The 25,347-nt window shown below is 39.4% G+C and overlaps 1 protein-coding gene across 9 annotated transcripts in view; it reads right to left on the reverse strand.

Moving 5' to 3' along the window:
- The window catches only part of ythdc1 (YTH N6-methyladenosine RNA binding protein C1), a 61,766-nt gene that overhangs the window by 24,200 nt on the left and 12,219 nt on the right, over positions 1-25,347 (reverse strand). For 4 of the 9 annotated variants that reach the window (XM_068030448.1, XM_068030445.1, XM_068030446.1 and 1 more), the window contains exons 2-8: positions 23,002-23,103; positions 21,616-21,965; positions 15,750-16,155; positions 6,804-6,902; positions 6,666-6,719; positions 3,046-3,140; positions 308-416 (exon numbers count right to left, since the gene is read on the reverse strand). In XM_068030448.1, coding sequence (XP_067886549.1) covers positions 308-416; positions 3,046-3,140; positions 6,666-6,719; positions 6,804-6,902; positions 15,750-16,155; positions 21,616-21,965; positions 23,002-23,103 — 1,215 coding nt within the window. The remainder of the gene's footprint in view (positions 1-307; positions 417-3,045; positions 3,141-6,665; positions 6,720-6,803; positions 6,903-15,749; positions 16,156-21,615; positions 21,966-23,001; positions 23,104-25,347) is intronic. The other 5 variants (XM_068030452.1, XM_068030449.1, XM_068030450.1 and 2 more) reach the window with 3 other exon arrangements.

Consider the following 25,347-nt stretch of genomic DNA (forward strand, 5'->3'; position numbering starts at 1 on the left):
TCCTACATCACACGGACTGCAATGGTTCAAAAAGGTGGTTCACCACCTTCTTGAGGGAAAATTGGGGATGGGAAATAAACATTGGCCTTGGCAGCAGCGACTACATCCCATGTGGCTGCACCACAGATCAATGGCTGCTCCAGAGCCATTTAATTGCAAAAATCAGAGTTGCAAAGTTTGATTTCTGAAGCATTCTCCCTACAATCAACACTGGAAGGACTAACTGAAAGAGATAACCTACTCTTTCCCACAGAAAACACCCACAAAACCAACACAATTACTCAATTTCCTCATACTATTTTCTCACCCTGAAACTTCCCACTTTCTCGAACAGAGAATATCAGTATAACGCTCCTTGCATCTCGGAATGCAGTGTTGAGCTTCTTCTCATTTACTGGTAGTGTTGACCATACACCCTAATAGCAGAAAGAGAAGGGGGAAAAATTACACGTTAAATTATTTGCACAGCTGTTGGAACATTCAGATCACAATGAACTGTACATTTTAACCTCAAGTTGGACAGCAAATTTTTGAACCCAATGGATGCTTATACTTAATGCAGGATTCCCAGTTGAGAACAATCTCGGTACCTATGTGGGGACAGCCTTTGGCAACTATTCCAACAGCATAATGGGAACAGATTGACTCATTCAAACAACTCATGCAATGCCTTCCCCATTCCTTCAACAATGCAAACATGGCCGAGAAAATTCAGGTCATTTTCTGAAAACAAGTCTCAACAATATATGAGAGTTACTCCATTATGCACTGTTTAGTCGTTCACGGATGGAACATCAGCAGAATGAGTTAAACTAATCATTTTAGAAGGCCGCACTCTTTACTTGGAAACCAGATCCAAACATCCAAGTTACTCTTTAAATTCCTGCCTAAGGTTTTAAGAGTCTTAAGTATGTACAATATAGCCCTTTGATGAAATTGTTAATTTGAAGGGAAGTACCTAAATGGAGAAACTTAACTTTATGCATGTACTATATAGAAAACTCTAAAGGACAAATAATCCTGCATTCCTATGTTTACAAATTAGGAACAAAATAATAGCTACTGTTCTTAAATTTTGAGAGTCAAAAAACCTTACTTGGATCCAATTTGTCCAAATCTTTCAATTTTAAATGCTTCTATCATATTTTTGCTATCATAGTTACATGTGTCAACTAACCATTTTCCGAATGTTTTTAAATACATTCCCATCTAATCCATTGGTTAGGACCTGATGTAGGAGTTTGCTACAAGAGTGTTAAGTGCCTTCCTGAAACTGAGGAACCCCTGTTAAACCTCTTATATTATGCTTCATAATACTTTCAAAACTAGATGGCAGGCTTACAAGTCTATAATTTAATGGCTTCTCCCTTTTCTCTTTTTTGAAGATGAGACTCAGATTTGCTATTTTCCAGTCATCTGCTTATTCACAAATAGAATTTACAAAAATAGGGAGTGTGTGAAATATTGAACTTTTCAGTACAATATTAAAAGCTGTAAACATTTCACAACCCAGTTAAGACTTTTAAAATCTTATTTGCTTTGGGGAAGTACTTCATTTCAACTTACAGAAAGAAATAAGCAATCTTGCCCCGCAGTAGAAACAGAAGATATTTTTCTTTAGAAATACACGTTAGTTTAGGGAGCTTAATTCACCGCATGCTCTAAAGCAAGGGTCATGACTGGCAGTCTCACATTTATGTCAAGGATTCAACCATGATCCTAAAGCATTTTCCTTTTAATTCAGTCTCAGCAATCTGTTCTGGTGAGATTACAGGGAAAATGCACTATTTATAAAACTAAGGGAGTAACCAGATGGAATCTGAAATATCAAATTGATGAGTAATTCATGAGATTGCTAATAAGTATTCTCATTGTATGTTAACTGCTAAAACTTTTCAGAGCAATGGCTTGCCAAAATGCTTAGCAGTAAACTGGGCTCTCATCACTTAAGCAAACAAGCTGACTTTAAATGAAGGAGTGACCTCTATGTTGAGTGTGAAAGAAAAAAAAAGTGTCACCTCCCCATCAGTTTCTTCCCAACTGCTGCTGACAGAGCACAGGAGAACCGAGACAGCATTCTAATCTTGAAGCAAAAGTGCACCAGCATTCCCATTTTATAAACCATGTCGATGTTGGATGATTAAGTTACATAGCTGCAGCATAATGTCCCATTGCAGCAATGTGTTTTATATATATATATAAATCAAAATATATATATTATTTTGATATGCGTCAACATTAACCAAACTGAGGGACTGTGGCTAGAACACAGCAAGTGTTTGCTCATGTAAACAGGCTCTGTGCCAAGCTACTGATGCTTATGCACTGTCTCAATTGTTAATATGCCGTTTCTCTGGACAGCCACTTGCGACTTATAAATAGCCAGTGTTTTATGTCTGACCCAGAACAGTGTCCACGCTCCTGTTTCGGATACAATCTGGAATGTTCACAATTGAACCTGCATAAAAGGCATCTTTCAATCTTGCAAATGTGTTCCCACTTCAAGGAACCAGACCACCTGTTTCAGTTTTGCCTTTCAGGTCAAATTCATTAATGATAAAACTGTGTTACCATAACAGAAAAGAAACCTATGATTACAGCTGTCTTAACTCTTGGTCATGTGGCATCAACTTTAGTCTGGTGGGGTTCTCGGTTTGCCCTCCAGCCCACATGGTGAACGAGGTGCAACACTATCAAATTTATATATAAATTAACTGCTCAAATTTAATATCAATGAATACCATCACAAGTCAGCATGTAGGCAGAACACCACAGAAAGCATACTTTCTACCTGTTTCAGCCTGTGAATTGGATCTTTAAAAACTGAAAATAGGTATGCAAGTTGCGGTCATTACATAAATTTAGAATCTGAGAATTCACAGAAAATGCTGTATGACATCCAACATATCCTCTATATCAACATGATTGGCATCATTCACAAATTAGTGGAAAAAACACCCAACATTAAAACACTATGCTGCAGCATGTGCCATGCAAAGTACAGTTAAGTTCATTTCAGAGATATCTGATACACAAGACTTATACCTTAGCCTTTGCCAGGGATACATTCTCATGGTTGTTGCTTTTTATGAGGAAAAATCGTGCATCCCGAAGAACATACTTCAGTTTACTAGTTTGATCTGTAAAATGTAAATATAAAATTACTTCCTATATCTGCAAATAGCACAACTGTTTACAGGACAAATTATGCTCGATTATTTCTGTTCAGATGTCAACATTGTACCAGAGAAGCAAATAACACACAAATATCAACCATAAATAGCAATTTCAACAAAAGGCTTGTCATAAAGAAAAGTTAAAAGTGCTGTGCAACAGATCAGCACACAGTCTTTTTGCCACTGGGATTTGAGTTTTAATCTGAATAAGGCATTTATATCAGCTGTAAAAGTTCAAAGTGAAATAAAATTGAACAAACTAATTGGAATTCCAAGGCAGCAGAGGTGAAGAATTTCAGAACTGCCAATAATTGAATATCAATTTAAATTGAGGACAAAAAAAGCAGATAGTGGAACTATGCACGACTGCTCTTTCAAAGATCCAGCAACAACAGGACAGACCAAATGATCTCCTTCTGTGCTACAAGTTTCTACGATTCTAAGCTTAACAAACTCACTTCAGGATGACTGATCAGCAAGTGAAACTTCACACTGCTGCATTAGGAGGTATAGGCACAGGATCACTGGTACAGCTGAGAGATCATATCCCTGCATAGCTGCAATACATATGACCTGAGAGTCGACTCTGTCCAAGTATTAAAATAGGCCTGGCCAAGTTATGCAACTGTTCTCGTTTAGATATACACTATTTTTATTAACAGAATATTTTATGACCAGGCCCTATTCTTTAACATAGAAAAGATATACATCTTTGCAAACATTCTACAGGCAGACAAAAACTACATTTGAAAACTTTTTAAAAGCATGGCTGGATCTTGAATTTGAGTTGCCATCCTTGCCACATTTCTGATGGGCAATGAGATAAGGTGTAATAACACCTACCATTATTTGGGGCTGATTGCATGGCTGGTATTGCCAAGAGGCAAGGCGGTGTCAGCTGAGACATAAATCATATTAGAATCTGAGCTTTTAAAAATAAACAGTGCCCGAAATTGAAGCCAAACTGCACTAACGGGAGTAATTTTTCTAATTTGCAGCAAACTTGTCAGCAGAAACAGGATTGAAGCCACACAGCTCATTGATTGTGACAGCATTAAAGCCTGCTTCCATAGTTCCACACCAATAATATTCGATGTAAAAGCTGTCAATTGGAATGTTTGCTCATTGTCCATCATTTTTCTTAGATAGAAGATGACAACACAAGCTGTCAATTCATTCATAAGCAGTCTTTTTGACCTTCAGTTTTGTATGACAGGTCAGAAACATCAAATGAGACCACAATTATAATCAGAACATATGCCTTAATCCCTCAATGCACTTCAAAATATAACCTTTTATACATCTGTTTATACAATTATTTCATGTAAACACATCTCTAACTTCAACAGAATAATTTGCTCAAGTCACAGAATGGAAGGTCACTGTAAAGTGGAAGTAAAAACAAGGTCATACAAAAAAATCTCAGTAATTAACCATTTTCAGGAAGGGTACTGTCTGTAATTTTTCCTGATGCCAGACTTCTCCCACTCCTGATGCAGCCAAAAAGTGTTCAGAAGCTGCTTGGGGATCTTTTTGGTGTGCCAACTGATTTCCATTCATGAGAAATAAAGCTCTAACCAACATTGTACTACCGCTGGCAAAATACCACATTAGATTGCAACAAAAATCTCAACTTAGATTTCCAGAAAACTCTGCGTGTTTTCACTGCCCATGTTGCATGGTCAAATCCTGAATAAGTTAAGCTGATGTTAATACGCAGCAATGGTAAAACCATGAAAAAACTAGCCCTCCATTTCTCATAGCAATCATGTGCAAGAAAAAAGCAAGTGAATATATATATCCTATATGTAACTTGAGCTAACTTATGAAATTGTAATACCATCCTATATAAAAGTTGGAGGCATGACATTTACACTGCTGCAATTCACATGTTAAAAATTTTTACATTTACACACAAAAAAAAGTTGCCATGTTAATGAAAGGAACCGAAAACAAGCTTTTCAACTAGCTATCAATTCAAGAGAAAACACTCAGGAACTGCATTGCAGTGACAATGCAATTTGGAGACAGACTTGGAAATGCTGAGAAAACAAAAGTTGCGGCTACAAGATGATCAGGTAACCAGTTCAGGAAACAACTCCTATAGAACAGCATTAGCGCAATGTTACAGCCCCAATGATGGCAGAAAAAGTGTGTTCATTGGCTGCTGTCCTCATGACTTCCTGTCCCTTGATAATGGACTTATCCTGAAGTGTGGAATATAAATGAGGGAAGAGAAACTTTGATCAATACCCTATCCTTTAATTAACTCCCTAGGAAAAAGTGCCTCGAGAACATCAACTGTGATCTCATGAGGAACTGAACAATGGTCAACAGGAGAACACGTCAACAGTGGATAGTTTGACAATCTTGCCAAGCTATGCACCCCAATTAAGCTAATAAAATAATTAGTCAATAAAAGGTGGACAAAAGCATTTGCCTAAATCAACTAGAAAAATCACAATTCATTTTGATTCTGCTCCCCCAGTCTCTTTCGAGAACTGGCGCAAATAGCATTATTGATTAGGGGAAAAAAAGCATTTTTGATTAGAACAGTCGACTGTTAGCAGGAGAAATAGAACAAGAGGATTTTAAACATAAAAAGGTCCATTACAAATGTTTAACCTTTTTATAAACTGCGTAAAGGATTTACTCCAAAGCTTTTAGCCTATAATCTATAAAGTTGCAATGCTACACAATTTTTCAATTCCTACTTCAAAAGCCAAACTCATTAGCTGTTGGATAAGCAGAGTTGCTTGGGACCACAGGTTTATGACACCAACACTGTAAAATCAATTCAAAAAACAGTTCTACAATCACACCGCAGGATCCCAGCGTTTCCTAGAGATGGAGCAGAAAAGACATGGAATCCATAGAAGACCAAAGCCCCAAAGTTAGGTAGCAATCACCTCAAAAATCATCTGTGCAATATCTGTAGCAGCAAGTTGTCAGAAAAAGAGTTTACATGAGGGCCAACAACAGTGCAACCAGAATATTGTGCCTTAGCATACTCATTCTGAATGATAAATACTAGCCAGAATAAGGAACAAAATATATGTAGATCATTTCAAAATCAAACTAAATTTGCCAAGAAAAACCATGCACATATGGAACCACCTATTTTTTCAGTTAAAATATTTTTAAGCCAATAAAATTAACTCTTCGAACTTTCACTGAAAATTAGAAGTATCCTTAACGATGTTGCATATTGAATGTTTTAGAAGTGACAGAACAAGCCTATGCAAATTTAGCAATGTCCTCTTTCACCATTAAACAGTAGTATCTCCCACCTTAGCTGAAGTTTATAAATTATGGAGCACTGCAGCTTTAATAAATTATAAAGACATACAATAGTTATTTTGGAGCTGAGAGCATTAAGTCCGAAGATGTCAAGCATGACACTTAACCTAACATTTGCTTTTCAAGCTGCTCAACAGCACATTGAGGGTGTGCTGCCTTATGCTAACCTCCAAGCTAGTGTTTCCATACCTTTACGAACTGCACGCACAGATGATGACAGCTTCTCATGTTTCTTCTCTGATCCTGCATTACAGTACACAAAACCCATTAGGCCCTTGCTGTTTAAGCTCCAAGCACAACAAGTTCCAAATGAAACACAAAACATACCTGCATATGAATCGGATGCTGAGCTTTCACTCCTATCAAACACAATTGGAGAAATGTCTCTAGATCGCTTTTTCTTCTCCTTTTTATCTGTCTCATCGTCTGAAGAAAAGTTAATTTGTAACAATTCTATTTAATGATACTCTAAGAATCACTGAGACTGCAGTATGAATGATGGGGGTTGAAAATTCCACTAAATTTTGTCTGGGCGTATTGAAAGTTACAGATCAGTAAAATTATAAACTGAACTATATTGTTGCAGTATTCAGTATCTGCTGCTTGGCACATATATAGTACACGAGCAGCTTTTAGGTTTGAAAAGTACAGTTGAATCCAGATAATTAGAGCTCATTTGAAAAAAATTATGAAACCTGAACTAAGATTAGAATTTATAAATCTCTATCGCCCGTGAAATTTTGTTTTTCAAACTGAACTGGTCAATTAACAAAATGAAGGTTGTTGCTATCATTATAGTGCTTCCACTGGTGGAGTACCAACACTATTAACAATAATCAGCTGAGAAACTGTACACTGCTGCAGAATAGGATGAAGATACAGCTCCAAGTACACAAATGGAAAGGTCTGGTTACTCACATCGGCTATTTTAGGTCCTCCGGATTTTAAATGGGGAAAATCATATGGTGCCAGTAAGATCAACTCAAAAACCCAAGATCTAGAAACTGGTTCTTCACCTCTAGCCCCAGAATGATGATTTGAAAGTCTCCTGTCTGTAATGGATAGTTTGAATAGGCTTAATCCAGTTCCGAGGAGGCAGGTGCCCGCAACAAAAAAACTAACTGGAGGGCTACAGAATGGCAAATGTAGGAAACAGAAAAGTGCAAAACTTGTGTAGCATGTGCCCTGCTGAGGCTTTGGGTGAACCACATTGCTGGGGCAGAGTAGACGGAGCTTTACTCTATAACTAACCATACTATACCTAACCTGAGAGTAAATGATGCAAATACAAGGTGATCAATATGGAAATATCAACAACCCTTTGATGAGTACAAAATTCGGAGTGGGGGGGGAATGTGGATATTGGCTTTGCAGCACCACCGGTGTGAAGCAATAGGGTACTGAACCAATAACAGACAATAGCAGATTCATACCTGTTATTAGCTCTAGGACAAGAGCCCTCAAAATGTGCCTTGTAGGTGAAATCTGGCAATAAAACCTGGATAATTTGAAATGTCTTATGCTCAAAGATTTTGCTTTAATCAGGAATTCTACAATGGTAAACGGTTTGGTACAAGGGCATTCTATGTTTTTATCAAGCTCTCATTTGTCTGAAGTCAACTGTACTACTACAGTGCAGGTTGAGAATCTGAATGAACATTTTGGCATTATTATTAGACCCTGGATCATCAGTGCTCTACGTTTAGCCACCAAGCAGTCAGCATGGCCACTAGTCAGAAGCCTCAGTGGTTGGGTTAACAAACTGAAAGCTAATACAGTCATACCCATCTATTTATACATCACGTAATTGCAATTTTAATGCAACCACTTCTTAGGCTTTTTTTCCCCTTCATAATTCCTATTGTGAAAGATGTGGCAGGCAAATGACTTGCTATAACAGGACTCAATCTTTTGGTCAATGTGCCTAAAAACATATTACAAGTCACCTCTAATGTTTATTAGTACTGGGTGGAAGTCCAACACTTCAAGGTGGCCCAAAACAAAAAGCATGGTGACTTGTCACTGAGTAAGGAAGGGGATATTTTGAATAGTGTTAAGAAATTGATGATTTAAAAGTTAGTCACACAGAAGCACAGCATCCCTGAATCTCAGGTTCTAGAATTTTGAAAAGAAAATTGGGGCTTTAGTAGAGCACTTAAAAGCAGACACTCACTGGAACTGGTGGAGGGATTAGTGTGTAGAGTTACATGTTTGTTGTCCTTTTAAATGCACAATAAATGTGAAACTGAATAAAGATAGGCTCCAGCCTTATCCTTCTATAACAAGCTTTCTGGAGTTAAACATGGTAGCAGGGGATAGTTGCCTAAAGCTGAAGGTTGGAAAATGGGGAACTGTTTTAGGATAGAAAACTAAAGTCTCAAGGGCCATTGTGAAAAATATGGCAGAAAGCAAGCGCAAACTGTCAGGGTATGATTACCCTGTAGTGTTTTTGGAGTCTGAACCATATGACCAGTGGAAGAGAGAAGTGGATATGTGGACACGGGTTGGGTTACATTTCTACCAAAAACGAAACAAGGTGTGGCCTTGGCATTGTCACTTCCTACCAAAAGTAAAATCAGAAGTAAAGTGTTTTCTGAACTGGATGCTCATCAGTTGGATACTAATGAAGGGTTGTTAATTCTGTTAGAATTCTTGGATGAAATTTACAAGATATCCAATTGAATGTGTATTGGTCGGACTTTGAATAACTATTTGTTTTCCGAAATCTATCAATGGAAGAATATATCATGGACTTTAACAGACTGTATAAAAGATTGAAGAAATTCAATTTGGAGATCCCTGGTTCAGTGCTAGCTTTTAAATTGCTAGATTGTGCTAGGGTGTTGCATATGGACAGGCTCCTGGTTCTAACTGGGCTTCGGTTCTTGGACAAAGACTCCCTGTTGGACCAAATGTCCGTGGCCTTAAAAAAAATTCCTGGGGAAACAGTCATCTCCCACAGTCCTGGCACAACAAGCGGGACACTGTGCTGTGACACAAAGAATGGAGGACCCAATGTTTGCAAGATTTAGAAATAATCCAGGTACTGGAAACAGGCTTAAATACAATGCAAGAGTTAAAGACAGGAAGAATGAGGATGAAAGCACCTTTAGCAGGTCTGAATATTACAGTGGAAGACAGGATTGGAACAGCAATCAAAGGCAAATGAATCCCAGGAATGCCCAAGGAACAGTTAATAGGTGCTTCAGATGTGACTCAAAGTATCATTATGCCCTAAGCGGAGGAGTAGAGTTTGAGATAACACATGGTGCAGAAAATTCCGAGGCAGAAGAGGAAGATACTGATGGATCTGAAGGAACTGTACTCGTCACAAGGAGTTTTAGTCCTGTGATGAATGTGTTGGCTGTGGATTCGTTCAACTGTGCAATACCGGATAGTGCTTGTATATCGACAGTATGTGGAACTGATTGAATCCAGAAAACACTGTAACCACTCAGTAGTGATGATTGACTCAAGGTTAAGGAGTAGAAAAGTACTACCAGCTTTAGGTTTGGTGATGACAACACACTGAAGTCACTGAAGAGAGTAGTAATCCCATGTAAAATAGCTCAGGTAAGCCACTTTAACAGTACTAATGTAGTCTCCAGTGAGATACCTTCACTCTTGAATAAGCGTTCAATGAAAAAGGCACAGATGAAACTTGATATGAAGCATGATAAGGCAATTGTTTTTGGAAAGCCAATGAATTTTCAATTTACCCAGTCAGGGCATTATTGTATCCCCTTAACAAAACCTGATATTTCTAGTCAGAGTGTTAGAGAAGTGTTGATGGCATCAGGTATTACGAATAGAGAGATAAAAGGCAAATCGTCTTTAGGTTGCACAGGCAATTTGCTCACCCTGGTCAGAGATTAAAAACCCTACTAAAGGATGCAGCTGTGATTGATGGAGAGTACACGAGATAATAGAAGAGATTAGTGAAAAGTGAGGGATTTGTAAAGTGTCGGAGGACACTATCACATCCTGTCAGTCTTCTATTGGCACTTGACTTTAAGGAGGTAGCTGCCATGGTTTTAAAGGTACATGACAAAGACAAGAATGTTTTCATTCTACATTTTATAGACCTAGCTACTAGCTTTAGTCTTTCTACAATAATAGTAAGGACAAAGGGCGATTATAGATAAAATTATGGAGAAATGAATAGGGACTGGACTTAGGGCACCAGCTAAGTTTCTGACTGATAATGTAGGGGAATTTTCCAATGCTGTGTTCAAGGATCCGTGTGAAAACATGAACATTACAGTTATGAATACTGCAGCTGAAAGTCCTTTGTGAAAGGAATCACGCAGTGGTGGATGAAATGTTACACCAAATCTTGGCTGACCAGCCAAACCACTTGGTGACAACTGCTGTGACATGGGCAGTTCAAGCAAAGAATTCACCAGATGTTTGGAGGATACAGTCCTCATCAATTGGACTGTGGGCAGAATCCCAAATTGCCTTCTGTACTGTGCGACAGTCCTCCTGCTCAAAAGGTACTACAATTAGTTCCATTTTTTCTACACATTTGAATGCTTTACATGCAGTGAGACGGGCTTTCATCAAGGCTGAGGTCTCAAAATTCGCAGAGATCTGAGGCAGAATTTAATTCAGGAGATTTGGTGCATTTTAAAAAAGAGGTTCATAGGGAATGGGAGGGCCCTGGTAAGGTAATCGATCATGGTGGTAGGACAGTAGTTATCAAGCATGGAAATCAAACTGTTAAGGTTCATTCTTCACAATTAATCGGGGTTGATTACAAAATCTCAGAATCTGAGCTGCTGATAGAGGGAACAGAGGCACCTTGTATCTCAAATACTCATGTGTTTTGTGATGAAGGTCCTGAGGCACAGGTAGATCAAGAGTTGGATAGTAATGAAACCGATCATGTTCCTCAGGAAAGAGCTATCGCATCCAAAGGCCAATTGCCTTGAGTAGGTACTCGGGCGACATATTCCAGAGGGGTCTGATAATTGGAGGGATGCAACAATTGTGGGGCATGCAGGAAAATCTACAGGCAAGTTTAAATATTGGTTAAATGTTCAAGATGATGGCCAAGAAGCCAGAGCCATGGACTGGCAGAATGGGGTGAAAGAGTGGAGGGTAAGAAAGCACAGTGCAAGTTTTTAATAGTGGGTCAGGAAGTGACTCTTGCATTAGGAAGCGATCACGTTCTGGAGAAAGAGCCTCCGATAAAGTGCAAGGGAGATCTTCTAGCAGTAGCTCCGAAAGACATCAAATTGCTAAGAGAGGCCACAGTATGAACAGATTATACAATGAAATGAAGGCTAGAGGGCAGTTTCAGAATGGAACTAGATGCAGAAGTCCTCATGATTGTGAAGGTTTAGTGGCTGCCAATAAACTTGAGGATAAACTAATAAGAGAAGCAAAACATAAGGAATTAGAGAGGTGGAGAGAGTTTGGAGTCGATTCTGAGGTACCAGATAGGGGACAGCCGGCCTGGTCACAGATGGATTTGTACTGAAAAAGTCCTTCCCGATGGAACTTATAAAGGTTAAAGCGAGGTTAGTTGCGAGGGGTTTTGAAGAGCGATTGGGGGATACTGATGTTAGAGTGGACTCTCCCACAGCTGAAAAAGTAATCTTGAAAATCTTTTTGGCTCTTTTGGCCACATATTCATGGGAATGTAGATCCATTGACATGAAAGCTGCATTTCTGCAAGGTGATATTTTTCAGAGAGAACAGTATCTGAAACCACCTAAAGAGACAGCAGTTACAGAAGGAAAACTATGGAAACTGAACAAATGCGTCTGTGGCCTTAATGATGCTTCCAGGGTGTGGTATTTCTCAGAGATCTGTTTTGTTGAAAATTGATTGTGTTCAACTAAAAGCAGATCCTGCAATGTTTTATTGGTATCAAAGGGAAACTGTGCATCATGAAGATGCCTGAAATTGATGATTTCTTATGGGGTGGTACTATGGATTTTGAGAAATATGTTAAGATTAAGGCAGAATTTTAGATTGGGAGTCAGGCTTGTGGGGCCTTTAAATATATTGGTTTAGACATTAAACAGAATAAGTCTGGAATAACTTTGAGCCAACAATCCTATTTAGAGAGTGTTACTCCCATCCCAGTTAATCATGTTAGGTCATCACAGAAAGATGATCTATCTAAAGCAGAGATTGAGCAATTGCGAAGCTTGGTGGGTCAGTTAAACTGGTTGGGCTTTGAGACTAGGCCTGATGTTAGTTTTGATGTTCTGGAGTTAAGCACGATAATGAAACATCCAAAAGTTGAGAATGTTTTAAGGGCAAATAAAATGTTGAAAAAACTAAATCTGGAGAATTGTGTACTGAAGTTCCCATCCTTAGGTGACCCAAAGAACATGAAGCTAATAATTTTTAGTGATGCTTCACATGCTGATGGGCATTCGAGTGCAGCTGGCTTCATAATATTTCTGATGGGTGAAAATGTTGTCCTTTAGCTTGGGAGACTAAGAAAATAAAATGGGTTGTTAAAAGCATGTTAGCTGCTGAAACACTGGGTCTTGTGGAGGCAGTGGATATGGGGTTCTGTTTGTCAAATATTTTGGATGAAATTCTGAACAAGCAACATCCTGAAGATAGGATACCCATTGAATGTTATGTGGATAATCGTTCTTTGTGGGACAATGTACACTCTACAAAAAATGAGTGAGAAAAGACTACGTATTGACCTCGCTGGATTGAAACAAAATCTCCAAACTCAAATGGGTAGACGCAAGTCATCAGCTATCCGATTGCTTCACAAAGAGAAATGCAAGTGCAAAGAAATTGTTCGAGGTGCTGGATGGGGGGCGTTTCATAACAAAGACTTTGTGCCCAATATGGAATTCAATTTAGATTTATTTTTAAATATTCTGAGCGTGTTAATCTAAGTTGTATTGTTAAAGAAAGAAGGGAATCTGTTAATTTGGAGATTGTGTGTTAATTGTGAGATTATATGCAGGTGAAGGAGTTAATTGGCACTTTAGTTGAGCACTTAAAAGCAGACACTCACTGGGACTGGTGGAGGGATTTATTTGTAGAGCTACATGTTTGTAGTCCTTTTACTCAGCACAATAAATGTGAAACTGAGAAAATATAGGCTCCAGCCTTATCCTTCTATAACAAGCTTTCTGGAGTTAAACAAGTAGCACTGCTTAGATGGTTTAAGCAAAAAAGTGCTCAAAGTTCAGTCTGAAGGCTGCCCGTTGAAAGCTGAAGCTAACGAGCATGTCACAGAACTCGGTGTGGAAACGCTTAGGCAAATAGATTGCTGCACAACAGAGCACAGAAGCTTTGATTTTTGTTACTTCTCACTTTATAGAATTTCCTGTTTTATCATGATTTCTGAGGTTGCCCCAAATGGTTGCAATTAAGCAGCTTCAGCTATACAAAATTTTAAACTAGTCTCACTAGTCACACCGTCCACTGTTTAAATGGGTATCGTGGCCAATCTCATCAGCAGCCATGACCACTCAATGGCAGCAACGTAGAGTCCTGACCCGCACAGCCAAAGAAAATAAATAATTTTCAACCCCCTGAATCATTACACATTAGGTTGACAAACATTCCCACTCTCTCCTAAAAAGGGGATATTTGTACATATATTACCTGACAATATTCTAATTCTGATTAAGCTCACTGCTTAAAACAAAAAAAAACAAGGAAATAATTTTTAACAAATTGGAAGGTGATCACAATTGAATCACGTATGGAGATTTTAGCGAAACGAATTGCACAGATTAGGACACAGGTAGCTACATTTAGACAGACTGCTGGCCTGAATCTATTTTTGTAGAAATCTTATTTCTCCCTCACTAGTCTCCATTTCCATATCATGCCTATCTGCAAGGTAGGAATTGGAGCATCTATACCAAAATGTCAAGAAACATAAAAATTGCCACTATTATAAATTCATGGAACAATTCACTGTAAATTTCCAGACAGGTTTGATTGAAACACATATAGGGCTCGACAGGGTAGATGCAAGAAGAATGTTTCCCTGGGTTTTGGAAGGGGGGAGGGGAGGGTAGGTGGGGTCTAGAACCAGGGGACACAGTCTCAGAATAAAGGGTAGGCCATTTACAACCGAGGGGGGAGGAATTTCTTGGTGAACCTTTGGAATTCTCTACCCCAGAGGGTGGTGGAAGCTCAGTCATTGAGTATATTCAAGACTAAGATCGATAGATTTTGAGATATTAAAGGCATCAAGGGATATGGGGATAGTGCGAGAAAATGGCATTGAGTTAGATGATCTGCCATGATCTAACTGAATGGTGGAGCAAGCTCAAAGAGCTGCATGGCCTACTCCTGTTCCCATTTCCTATGTTCCTGCACTGCAGTGGCTTCAAGTTAACTTCTGACTTTCTGGAATGACAGATTTTCTAAGCTTTCAACTTGGGCTCCATAACTGAAAAACACCAATCTTGTAGTAATAAAGATACATAAAATGAATTTTTGTTACTGCAACACTTCCTCCAACTAAAAACTAATTTTAAAATCTATATATTTTTTCAAAAGATTTCTTTGCCCTCTTATCTGCTGCATAAATTGGGAAATTGGCTTAAGAGGATTGAGTTTACCACCATAAAAAGTTGCTGAATTATTGTATCAAGTCATTCACCCCAAGTGCCTCAGCTGAGCACCAAGTTCATCTAAAAGTCAACTGATCTCCTTTCAATTAGTTTCCAAACCAATAATTTTAATTACATGAACAGTTGACATCTGTTACTGTTGCAACCTTTTGTCCTTTTTAAAAAATATATACATATACATACAATTTTAAACTCCCCCCTCCCAATCTTAACTTTCCTTCTCTCCTCTCGTTTCCTGCTTCAACCATATGTTTTACAGCAACCTCATAAAGAAAATTACTATCAGAAAAGAAAACCCAATTGTAAAGGCTGGATTTTGATCCAAACAAATGGTAAAAACTATTTATGCAGCGTAATGATTATGACATGAATTGAATTCTTGCTACCTATTTTTAAGCAAGTAGAAAGGGATTGCCAATGGATGAGTATACTCAGGGACAACATCTAGGCCAGTAACTCATTAGTGGGATATTAAGCATTAATGTACAATGGAGTCTATCACTATGTGTATAACCATAAAACCAGACTATCTTTAAAGACAAGGTTGTTTCTACAAGTTTATAATTGGACATGTACTTTTTGTCATCTTAGGAATCAGCCAGTGCAATTTGTAACAAATGGTTAGGGAAATGATTTATACACTGGATTTTACACAATTAAATGGCAAACTGCAATTTTTAGTCTTATAATGTACCTGATGCATCAGAACCAGAACCAGTTCTGGTGGCAGATTCTCCATCCGAAAAAGAGACAGACTCCGAGTCAGAGTCACTTGCTTCACTACGTGTATCATAATCCTGTTCATGACCTTCCTCCTTGCTTTCTCTCGGATCTCTTTCTCTGAAATCATCTTGTTCAGACATATCCTGTTCATATTCTTCCTCCTCTACCTCTTCCTCCTCCCCTTCCTTTTCTTCCTCAGCATCATCCTCATCAGGCTTTATCGCGTCAACTGCTTCATCTTGATTCTCTTGGTCTTCAGATGAAGTATTGCCATCAGTCTCAACCTCTGCTTCAGACTGATAATCAGAATGAATTTCTTCTTTAGAGGAATGGCTTGATCGATGCACCTTCACACTCTCAATACTCCTTACAGTTTTCTGCATTAAAATAGTCGGTAAAATAGTTTTTTCAAATTAATATAAAAAATGCTTGCCAGCAGTATGTCCCTTTAAAAAAAAAAATCAGTTAATTAAAACTCCGAGACAGCAATGCTGTATAATTGGGAAAACTGGTTTGGAGACATTAAGAGGCCAGTACTGAGGAGATGTATTATCCTCTGGGCATTAACCCCAAGTACCTCAACCAAGGACCCTGGTCAGCTTAAATTTTTAACTGATCTCCTTTGCTTTAACAGATTCCAAGCCAATAACCCGAATTAAATATAAATGAATCAGTTAATACAAATAACTTTTTCTAAAATGTGATAAAAGAATATCCAGGTTAATCACATTCATGTACTTGTTTTTTTAAGAAAGGGAGCATAAAAAATATATAGATACTCACACACATACCAAGTATAGAAGCAATGGTACAAATTTTAAGAAAATCATTTGCAACTAAACTCATACATTTTACAGTTTATTTTGAAAAGACTGGGTTTAAGAATTACTAGCAGGACCTTTTAAGGTTAATACTAATGATTTGAGAAAATTAATGAGTGGCAATAAAAACTGTCTAGAATAATTCTTTAAATAAATGAAAAAATTCAATATATTAGTTGCCCCATGTACAGCATACGCTTCCTGCAAGTATCATTTACTTCATGGATCACTGCCCCACCACACATTGTAGGCATCCATCATATTGTTATAAAACAGCACATGCTGAGTCATCGCACCCAATACAATGGGGGATATAGTAAACAAAAGCATACTGGGTCAGAATGTACTGTGGAAGAGCATCTCTTGGTATGCCCTATTAGCTGGACATTTTCCTGTACGCTTCAGATCACATTTGATTCTGTCCTTTAAGTTGAAGTGCAAACCAATAACAAGGGCAATAGGAAACTTGGTGAACAGGAACAACGGCTATTCCGTTGGGATGGGCTTCACTTCAATTGGGCTGGAACCAGTGTCCTGGCCAATCGCATAACTAGGGCTGTGGACAGGGCTTTAAACTAAAGGTGGGGGAGAGGGGGGGGTGCGGGGGAAGGGTTTGGGTGAAGGGAAATTTAGAAATCCAAAGAGAGGGGTCAGGATATCAGAGCAGGATAGTGATGTGGGTAACTCTCAACAGAATGGGGCAGGAAGGGACAGAGTTTAACAAAAATTGTACATTGGCAAATAAGGGCATTGCAGGGAAGAGAGGTAATCTCTTTATCTGAATGCACAAAGCAATTGTACTAAGATAAATGAACCAGTGGCACAAATAGAGGTCAATGATCTAGATCTAATTGCCATTACTGAGACATTGTTACAAGGAGATCAAGGTTGGGAAGTAAATATTCCAGGGTACACAATATTTCAGACAGACAGAATGGCAAAGGAGGACGGGTAGCCCTGATAGTAAAGGATGTCGTAAGGACATTAAGAAGGGGGGATCTGGCCTCAGAAGATCATGAAGTAGAATTGGTTTGGGTGGAAATTAGGAATAGGAGTCAGAAAACACTGGTAGGAGTAATTTACAGGCCACCTAACAGTAGTTATATTATAGGACAGAACACAAAACAGGAAATTATTGGAGGATGTAGAAAAGGTAATGTATTAATTGTGGGGGATTTTAATCTGCATACAGACTGGGACAATCAAATTGGCAACAGTGGTCTAGAAGATTAATTTGTAGAATGCTTTTGTGACAGTTTCTTGGAGCAATACGTTGTAGAACCAACTAGGGATGAAGCAGGATTAATAAGCAATGCCATAGTGAAAGATCCAATGGGAAATAGTGATCATAGTACCACTGACTTTCACGTTAAGTTTGAAAGTGACGCATTTCATTCACAAACTAGACTCTTAAACTTAAAGCCAATTACGAAGGTATGAGGCAGAACTGGCTACAGTTAATTGGGTAAATAGACTGGAAGGTATGGCAATAAATGAACAGTGGGAAACATTTAAAGAAACAATTCAAAGGATTTAACAAAAGTACATTCCGTTCAAAAGCAATAACTTGCCCAGAAAGACCCATCCATGGCTCACTCATGAAGTTAAGGAGAGTATTAGACTAAAAGAGGCTTACAACGTTGTAAAAATAGTAGCAAGTCTGAGGATTGGGAGTGTTTTAGAAACCAGCAAAGGGCCACCAAAAAGTTGATAAAAAGGGGGAAAAAAAGAATGAGAGTAAACTAATCAGCAATATAAAAAGATTGTAAGAGCTTTTATAGGTATATAAAAAAGAGAGTAGTTCAAGTTGGTCCCTTCGAGGCAGAGACAGGAGAAATCATGAATCAGGAAATGGCAGAGGCATTGAACAAATATTTTGTGTCTGTCTTCACAGTAGAAGACACAAGTTCCATACCAGAAATAGGCAGTAACCTAGGGGCTAAAAAAGTAAGGAAAATAAGGATATTGATATGTGAGAAAAGTATTGGAAAAACATGAGGGACTAAAATCTTACAAATCCCCGGGACCAGATGGCCTACATCCTAGGGTCCTAAAAGAGATAGATGCAGAGATAGTGGATGCTCTGGCTATGATTTTCCAGAATTCCTTAGATTCAGGAATGGTCCCGTCAGATTGGAAGTCAGCAAACATTACGCCGCTTTTCAAGAAAGGAGGTAGAGAGAAAACAAGGAACTACAGGCCAGTTAGCCTAACATCAGTCGTTGGGAAGATGCTGGAAACTATTATTAAGGAAGTCTTAACATTGCACTTGGAAAAGCATAGTATGATTAGAACAGGTCAGCATGGTTTTACTAAAGGGAGATCCTGTTAGACAAACTTATTAGAGTTGTTTGAGGATGTAACTAGTAGCGTAGATAAAGGGAAACCAGTAGATGTAGTATACCTGGATTTTCAAAAGGCATTCGATAAGGTGCCACACAAAAGATTACTGGGCAAGATAAGGACTCATGGCGTTGGGGGTAATATATTAGCATGGACAGAGGATTGGTTAACAGACGGGAAGCAGAGAGTGAGCATAAATGGGTCATTTTCAAGTTGGAAGGCAGTGATTTCAAGTTGGCAGGCAGTGAATAGTGGGGTGCTGTAAGGATCAGTGCTGGGGCCTCAGCTATTTACACTCTATATTAATGACTTGGATGAAGAGACGGAGAGTAATGTATCTAAGTTTGCTGATACAAAGCTCGGTGGAAAGGTAAGCTGCGGGGAGGATGTAAAGAGGCTTCAGAGGTATAGACAAGTTAAGTGAGTGGGCAACAAGATGGCAAACTGAGCATAATGTAGGGAAGTGCGAAGTTGTAGATTTTGGTCTTAAAAATAGAAATGCAGAATATTTTTTAAAAGATGTGAAACAGGTAAGTGTTGATGTTCAGAGACTTGGGGGTACTCATACAAGGAACGCACAAAGTTAACATGCAGGTGCAGCAGGTTATTAGGAAGGCAAATGGAATGTTGGTCTTTATTGCAAGGGGATTGGAGTACAGCAATAAAGTCTTACTAAAATTGTACAGGGCTTTGGTGAGACCGCACCCGGAATACTGTGTGCAATTTTGGTCTCCACATTTAAGAAAAGATATACTTGCACTGGAGGCAGCGCAGCTAAGATTTACTAGATTGGTCCCTGGGATGAGGGAGTTGTCCTATGCGGAGAGACTGAGTAAATTGGGTCTACATTCTCTGGAGTTTAGAAGAATGAGGGGCAATCTAATTGAGACACACAAGATGCTGAACAGGTTTGATAGGGTAGAAGCTGAGAGACTGTTCCCACTGGTCAGGTAATCTAGAACACGGGGACACAGTGTTAAGGGGTCAATCATTCAGGACTGAGATGAGGAGAAATTACTTCACTCAAAGGGTTGTGAATCTTTGAAATGCTCTGCCCCAGAGGGTTGTGGATGCTCCAACATTGAACACATTTACAGTGATTCTTGACAACGCATCCGGCCGCTGACGTCATCAGACTGCGGCAAGCTGCGCACATGTGCAAACGGGCTCCTGCTCTCTGCGTGGCGTTCCGCATTGCCAGGACTGGTTGGCGCATGCGCAGATGACGTCATCGCGTAACGCGGGGGGAGAGCGCAGGGGAGGGCAGCGGCCGAAGACCTTGATGGCGGTGGGTGCGCTCTCAACCTCTCCGCCCCACCACCACCCCCTCCCTCCTTCCTTCCCCCCATTAAAGGTGGTTTTGCTACAGTTATTTTAAGCTTGTGCAGGTAAGGAACAAAGTGAAAAACGGAAGGTAGGTTAACTGATGGTTGGGTTGGGCACGGCAAAAAATAGAAGGACTTAGGCCGGGTCAGGCACAGATCGGGTTCCGCCAGGCTCGAATTGGGTCTTATTTGCAGACCCTGGCAGGTCTTTATGCTACGTTCGCAAAGCTAATGGCAAAACAGCACATATCACCCAGTAGTAATATGATTCGCAATTCATGGGGCATAACTTTCTTGCCACAAGTTACCAGATAATTTACATATTAACATGCATTGTTCACATACATGCCTTTTCTCAGTAAAATTCTTGCTAATTATTTCTCCAGCAGTAGAGCAGTATGGGAACGAAGTAGCATCATCAATGACCCCTTCTGTGAACATGAGAATTGTCAAATCTCAATCTTGCTGGAGTAAAACACAGTAGAGAGTGTGTACTTCTCCAGAATCTTTGACATTTAGCTATTAACATTGAGGCCCTAGAAGAGGATTGCAAGTAAGTAGCCTACCTAACCTTTGAGCCTGAATAGAAATTGACAGCAAAAGGAAAGCAAATTCATCAGGGTCCAGAAAACATATTGTGCATTTAAGAAAAGTCAGGGATAAGGAAAAGCCTTTGAACTCATAGCTCAGCTTCCTGCATACATCGAATTGAACCAAATCATTGCACTACCAAACCTAATATGTAAACGTTCACAAACATGGGGTAAACGTTTTTTTAAAAAAGTACCGAATTTTCATTTAAATGTGGCAATATGGCTACTTAATTGTAGGCAATAAAAATCTGACAGACAGGACACATACAGCATTTCCAGTTTATACTAAGAATAATTGACAAAACACATTCAATCACGGGTGTAGCCTAGGAAGCAGTACAATAGCAATGCAATTTTTGCTACTGCACTGTTTTCAATGCTTACAATGACCTCCAGGCTGTCCATAACTACAGACAGATATCTAAGTATAGACCTCTTCCATGGAGCTCTATTTTGCAGATGTGTTAAAGCAACAAAAGGAAATGTCTAACTGCAATGAATCCATTCAGCAACATTGGTTGCAATGGGCTACCTATGTTTACCTGTTTTTGCTTATAAAAATTGTAAACGCCTACTCATTGTTGGAACACTTCTTAGAGATAGGACATGACTGTCATTATATTTACCCCATGACAACCATCTTGTTCCTATTTAAATGCTATACGCCAGAGCTAGTAGTTTTCAACTGCGGGAAATATCAACGCTATTAGAGGTAGGTGCATAGCTAATTTAGAAACTACTCAGTTTTGCCTTACCATGCTGTAAGTTTCCGACTCATCTGGGGTTGCTGATTTAGTTTTTCTGTCGGACTCTCTTCTTCTACTCCCCACTTTGTCTGTTCGATCTTTTTGTGACTCTCGGGAACTCCCACCTTGGGTATGGTTCTTTCTGTCGCTGCTTGCAGTTTTGCTTCGTTCATATCTCTGGTATTCATCCTTCTTAAAGGTAGATACATGTCTACCTTTTGAAATGGAAGCCTTTATGTTGTCTCCTGCAGATGGGCAGGAAGACCTCTTGCTAACTTGCCGCACCAAATGGCTTGAAGATTTCTGCCTTTTCCCATCACCACTGTCAGCCCGTTCCTTTTCATTTTTTCTTTTTGATGCTGTTCAATAAAGGTTAACATCCTTTATGTCTCAAAAAATGTATCAAAAACATGAGTGAAAAAAGCAAACAGCTTAAAGGTATTGCACAAGTGAAAATATAATGGTTCCACTGTAAGCGTGACTAGCTGATACCTATTATCCATAACTAAAAAGTATGATGAAATAATACATGTGCTTTCACGGTTTTATATGCAATAAGGATACCCTTTCAAAAAGATACTGACTGTGGTTGTGTAGAGCCTGCTGAAATTGCCTTTCGTCACTGGTAGTTTCACAAGTTAAAACATATTAAATACATGCTTCAAAATATCTATTAAAGCTACTGTACATTCATCAAAAGCAGAATTGTTGATAAACTACAATGCATGATGATCAAATGAACAAATTGTGACAGGGCTGTACTTTGCCTTTTGCGTAGAAATAAGCCGAGACTGATGTAATGAGGCAACACACGTGCTAAGCAATCCAAAACAAGAGAAAAACTAATCCTCAAGCTGGTGATTCACTTAAAAATCTTTAATTTTTTTTTAAAAAAGGAACATTTTCTTTTTTAAAGTTTCAGTTCATAAGTTAATAGTGAAACAAACCTGAAGGTCCTATACCTTGTTTTAAAAAACAATTGAGCACTCGAATCAGGTGTGCAACTCGAAGGTAAATCCACAATTTTAAAAAAGCCAATTACAACTCATAGAATCAGCTAGCCTTGGATGCATTTTCAAGTACCATACCAAGAAGCATTACTGCATCTTTGTTGTAGCCATAAGCATCTCTCCCATTTGAGAGACACTGTTGGTGATGTACAGCTTGACTGTCACTGCTCCACAAGCGTGGGGGGCAAGGCGAGGGAGGCAGGCCTCCATGAACTACCACAGCCAGCACGGGGATTGAACCCACGCTGTTGGCGTCTTTTCGCTGTACACCACTTGCAAACCAATTGCACCAGCCATGACAACTCAAAGGGCTCTTGCCAAGTGGCAATGTGGAACTGTAAGACACTAGCCTATTCAACAAAAAGTACCATTATGTCAAACTTACCTTTCTTCTCACTAATGTCTTGTTCACTTTCGGGGTTATAAAGCTCATCATCTTGATCAGGAGCTTCTGTCAAGATGTCATCCAAAACATTGACTTCACCATCTAAAAGACAAGAAATTCAACAGGTATCTTACACTTTTGCTTTGTCACAAACCTACTTATACAGCCAGTCCAACGAATTACAAAGGGTCGGATGTTACAATTTTACAAGCATAAATTTTGCATTTTAATGCAATTTTTTAATAAACTAGATGAATATGTTTATTGTTGCATTTTCAATCTGGATGCTTTCTGAGCAGATCTCACTTCACATTTCCACACTTTAAACACTGTCTTATCTGCTCTGTGCACTGATGCTGTCAGACCTGCTGTCTGCTTCCACTATTTTCTGGCTTTGTTTTGCCTTTTCTCCATTCTCTGTCTTACATTTTTCTTTTGCAGTTTCCACTTTGCAGTTTTTATTCTGTTCTCCAACTACCATCTTTTCTTCTTTTCCCATTTTAGAATCATAGAATGTTAAAGCACAAAAATAGACCATCACGTCTGCACCAGTCCTTTTCTCCAAATGTGATGCCTTTTCTAATAACACTCCACTGATTGTTCCCTATACCTTTTAATGTATTTCTTGAGCAATCATCTATTTCCTGTTTGAAAGTACTAGCAGACAGCAGCAAATGTGTCAGAATTTCACATTCTTACTATTCGCTGTCTTTGAATTTTTGGTGGTAACGACAGAAGAGCTAGAACCTCGAGGGATAACGGCTGCTTGAAGGCGGGGGATCCTTCGAGAAGGACTTGTTTCCTTTAAAGCACACGAGGAAGGCAATGGGAAACCATCTCATGGTTTCTTTTTCCACAGTCAGAGGCTGTTATGAGCAAATGAAGAGGAAAGTGCAAGAGCGGATGAGGTGTGGAGAAATGAGTAGAGGACACGCCCCTGGGCAGATTATGACAGATTACTTGCTTGAAAAAAAAACTTTAATTACAAAAACGTATAAGTTAAGGTTCATCTTAACGGACTGTCTGCTGACAAAGCTGGTCAGTAAAATGAAAGCCCATGGGATACAGGGGAATGTGGCAGGTTAGATCCAGAATTGGCTCATGGCCAGGAAACAAAGGGTAGTAGTCGATGGATGTTTTGTAAATGGAAAGCTGTTTCCAGTGGCATTCCACAGGGCTGAGTGTTGGGTCCCTTGCTGTTTGTGGTATATATTAATGATTTGGACTTAAATGTGGGAGGCACTATTGGGAAATTTGCTAATGATACAAAAATTGGCCGTGTAGTTGATAGTGAACAGGATAGCCGTAGACTCCAGAAAGATATCAATGGTTTGGTTGCGTGGGCAGAAAAGTGGCAAATGGAATTCAACCCAGGTAAGTGTAAAGTAATGCATTTGGGAAGGGCAAATAAAGCGAGGGAATAAACAGGCGGATATTGAGAGGGGTAGAAGAAGTGAGACACCTTTGCATGTATGTCCACAAGTTCCTGAAGGTGGCAGGACAAGTAAAGAGTGAAGAAGGCATATGGAATGCTTTACTTTATTGGCCAAGGTATGGAATTCAAAAGCAGGGATGTAATGCTGGAACTGTATAAAACACTGGCTAGACCGCAGTTGGAGGATTGCATACAGTTCTGGTCACATTACAGAAAGGAGATAATTGCTCTGGAGAGAAAGCACAGAGGAGCTGTACAAGAATGTTACCAGGGCTCTAAAGTTGCAGCTGAGGAAAGATTGGATCGGCTAGGGTTGTTTTCCTTAGAACAGAGGCAGCTGAGGGGTGACTTAACAGAGGTGTATAAAATTATGAAGGGCCTAGATAGAGTAGACAGGAAGGACCCGTTTCCCATAGCACAGAGGCCAATTACAAGGGCAGCGTGAACACGATGGGCCGAATGGCTTCCTTCTGTGCCATAATTTTTCTAGAACGCAGAATGCACGCAGAGCCATTGCCGATGCCAGTGCACCTGAACATTTGCCGGCATGAATTCGCACATTCACGCAGCAACGTCACCACGTAATGATGTCTGAGTGTTGCCTCACCTCTCATTGGCCACATCTGCCACCTCCATTACACCGCTTATACCCATTACTCCTGCAGTCGCCGCACCCATCTGCCCGCTGCTCCTTCCCACACCCACCACTCTCGATTGCTTGCCGCTCGATCCCACAGTGCTACCTTTATTATGGGAAGCTGCCTGCGACGTCACAGATGATGACGTTTCAGTCAATGAGGCTACATTTGCACATGTACCAGCAGTGCGCAACCCAGTGGTTGCAGTGTCAGCAAACGCAGCCTTATCTTAAACAAAGTGATTCTTGACAACGCAGCAGGTGGGGACGTCAT

This window comes from Heterodontus francisci, chromosome 4, assembly GCF_036365525.1.
Source record: "Heterodontus francisci isolate sHetFra1 chromosome 4, sHetFra1.hap1, whole genome shotgun sequence".
Classification (NCBI taxonomy): domain Eukaryota; kingdom Metazoa; phylum Chordata; class Chondrichthyes; order Heterodontiformes; family Heterodontidae; genus Heterodontus; species Heterodontus francisci.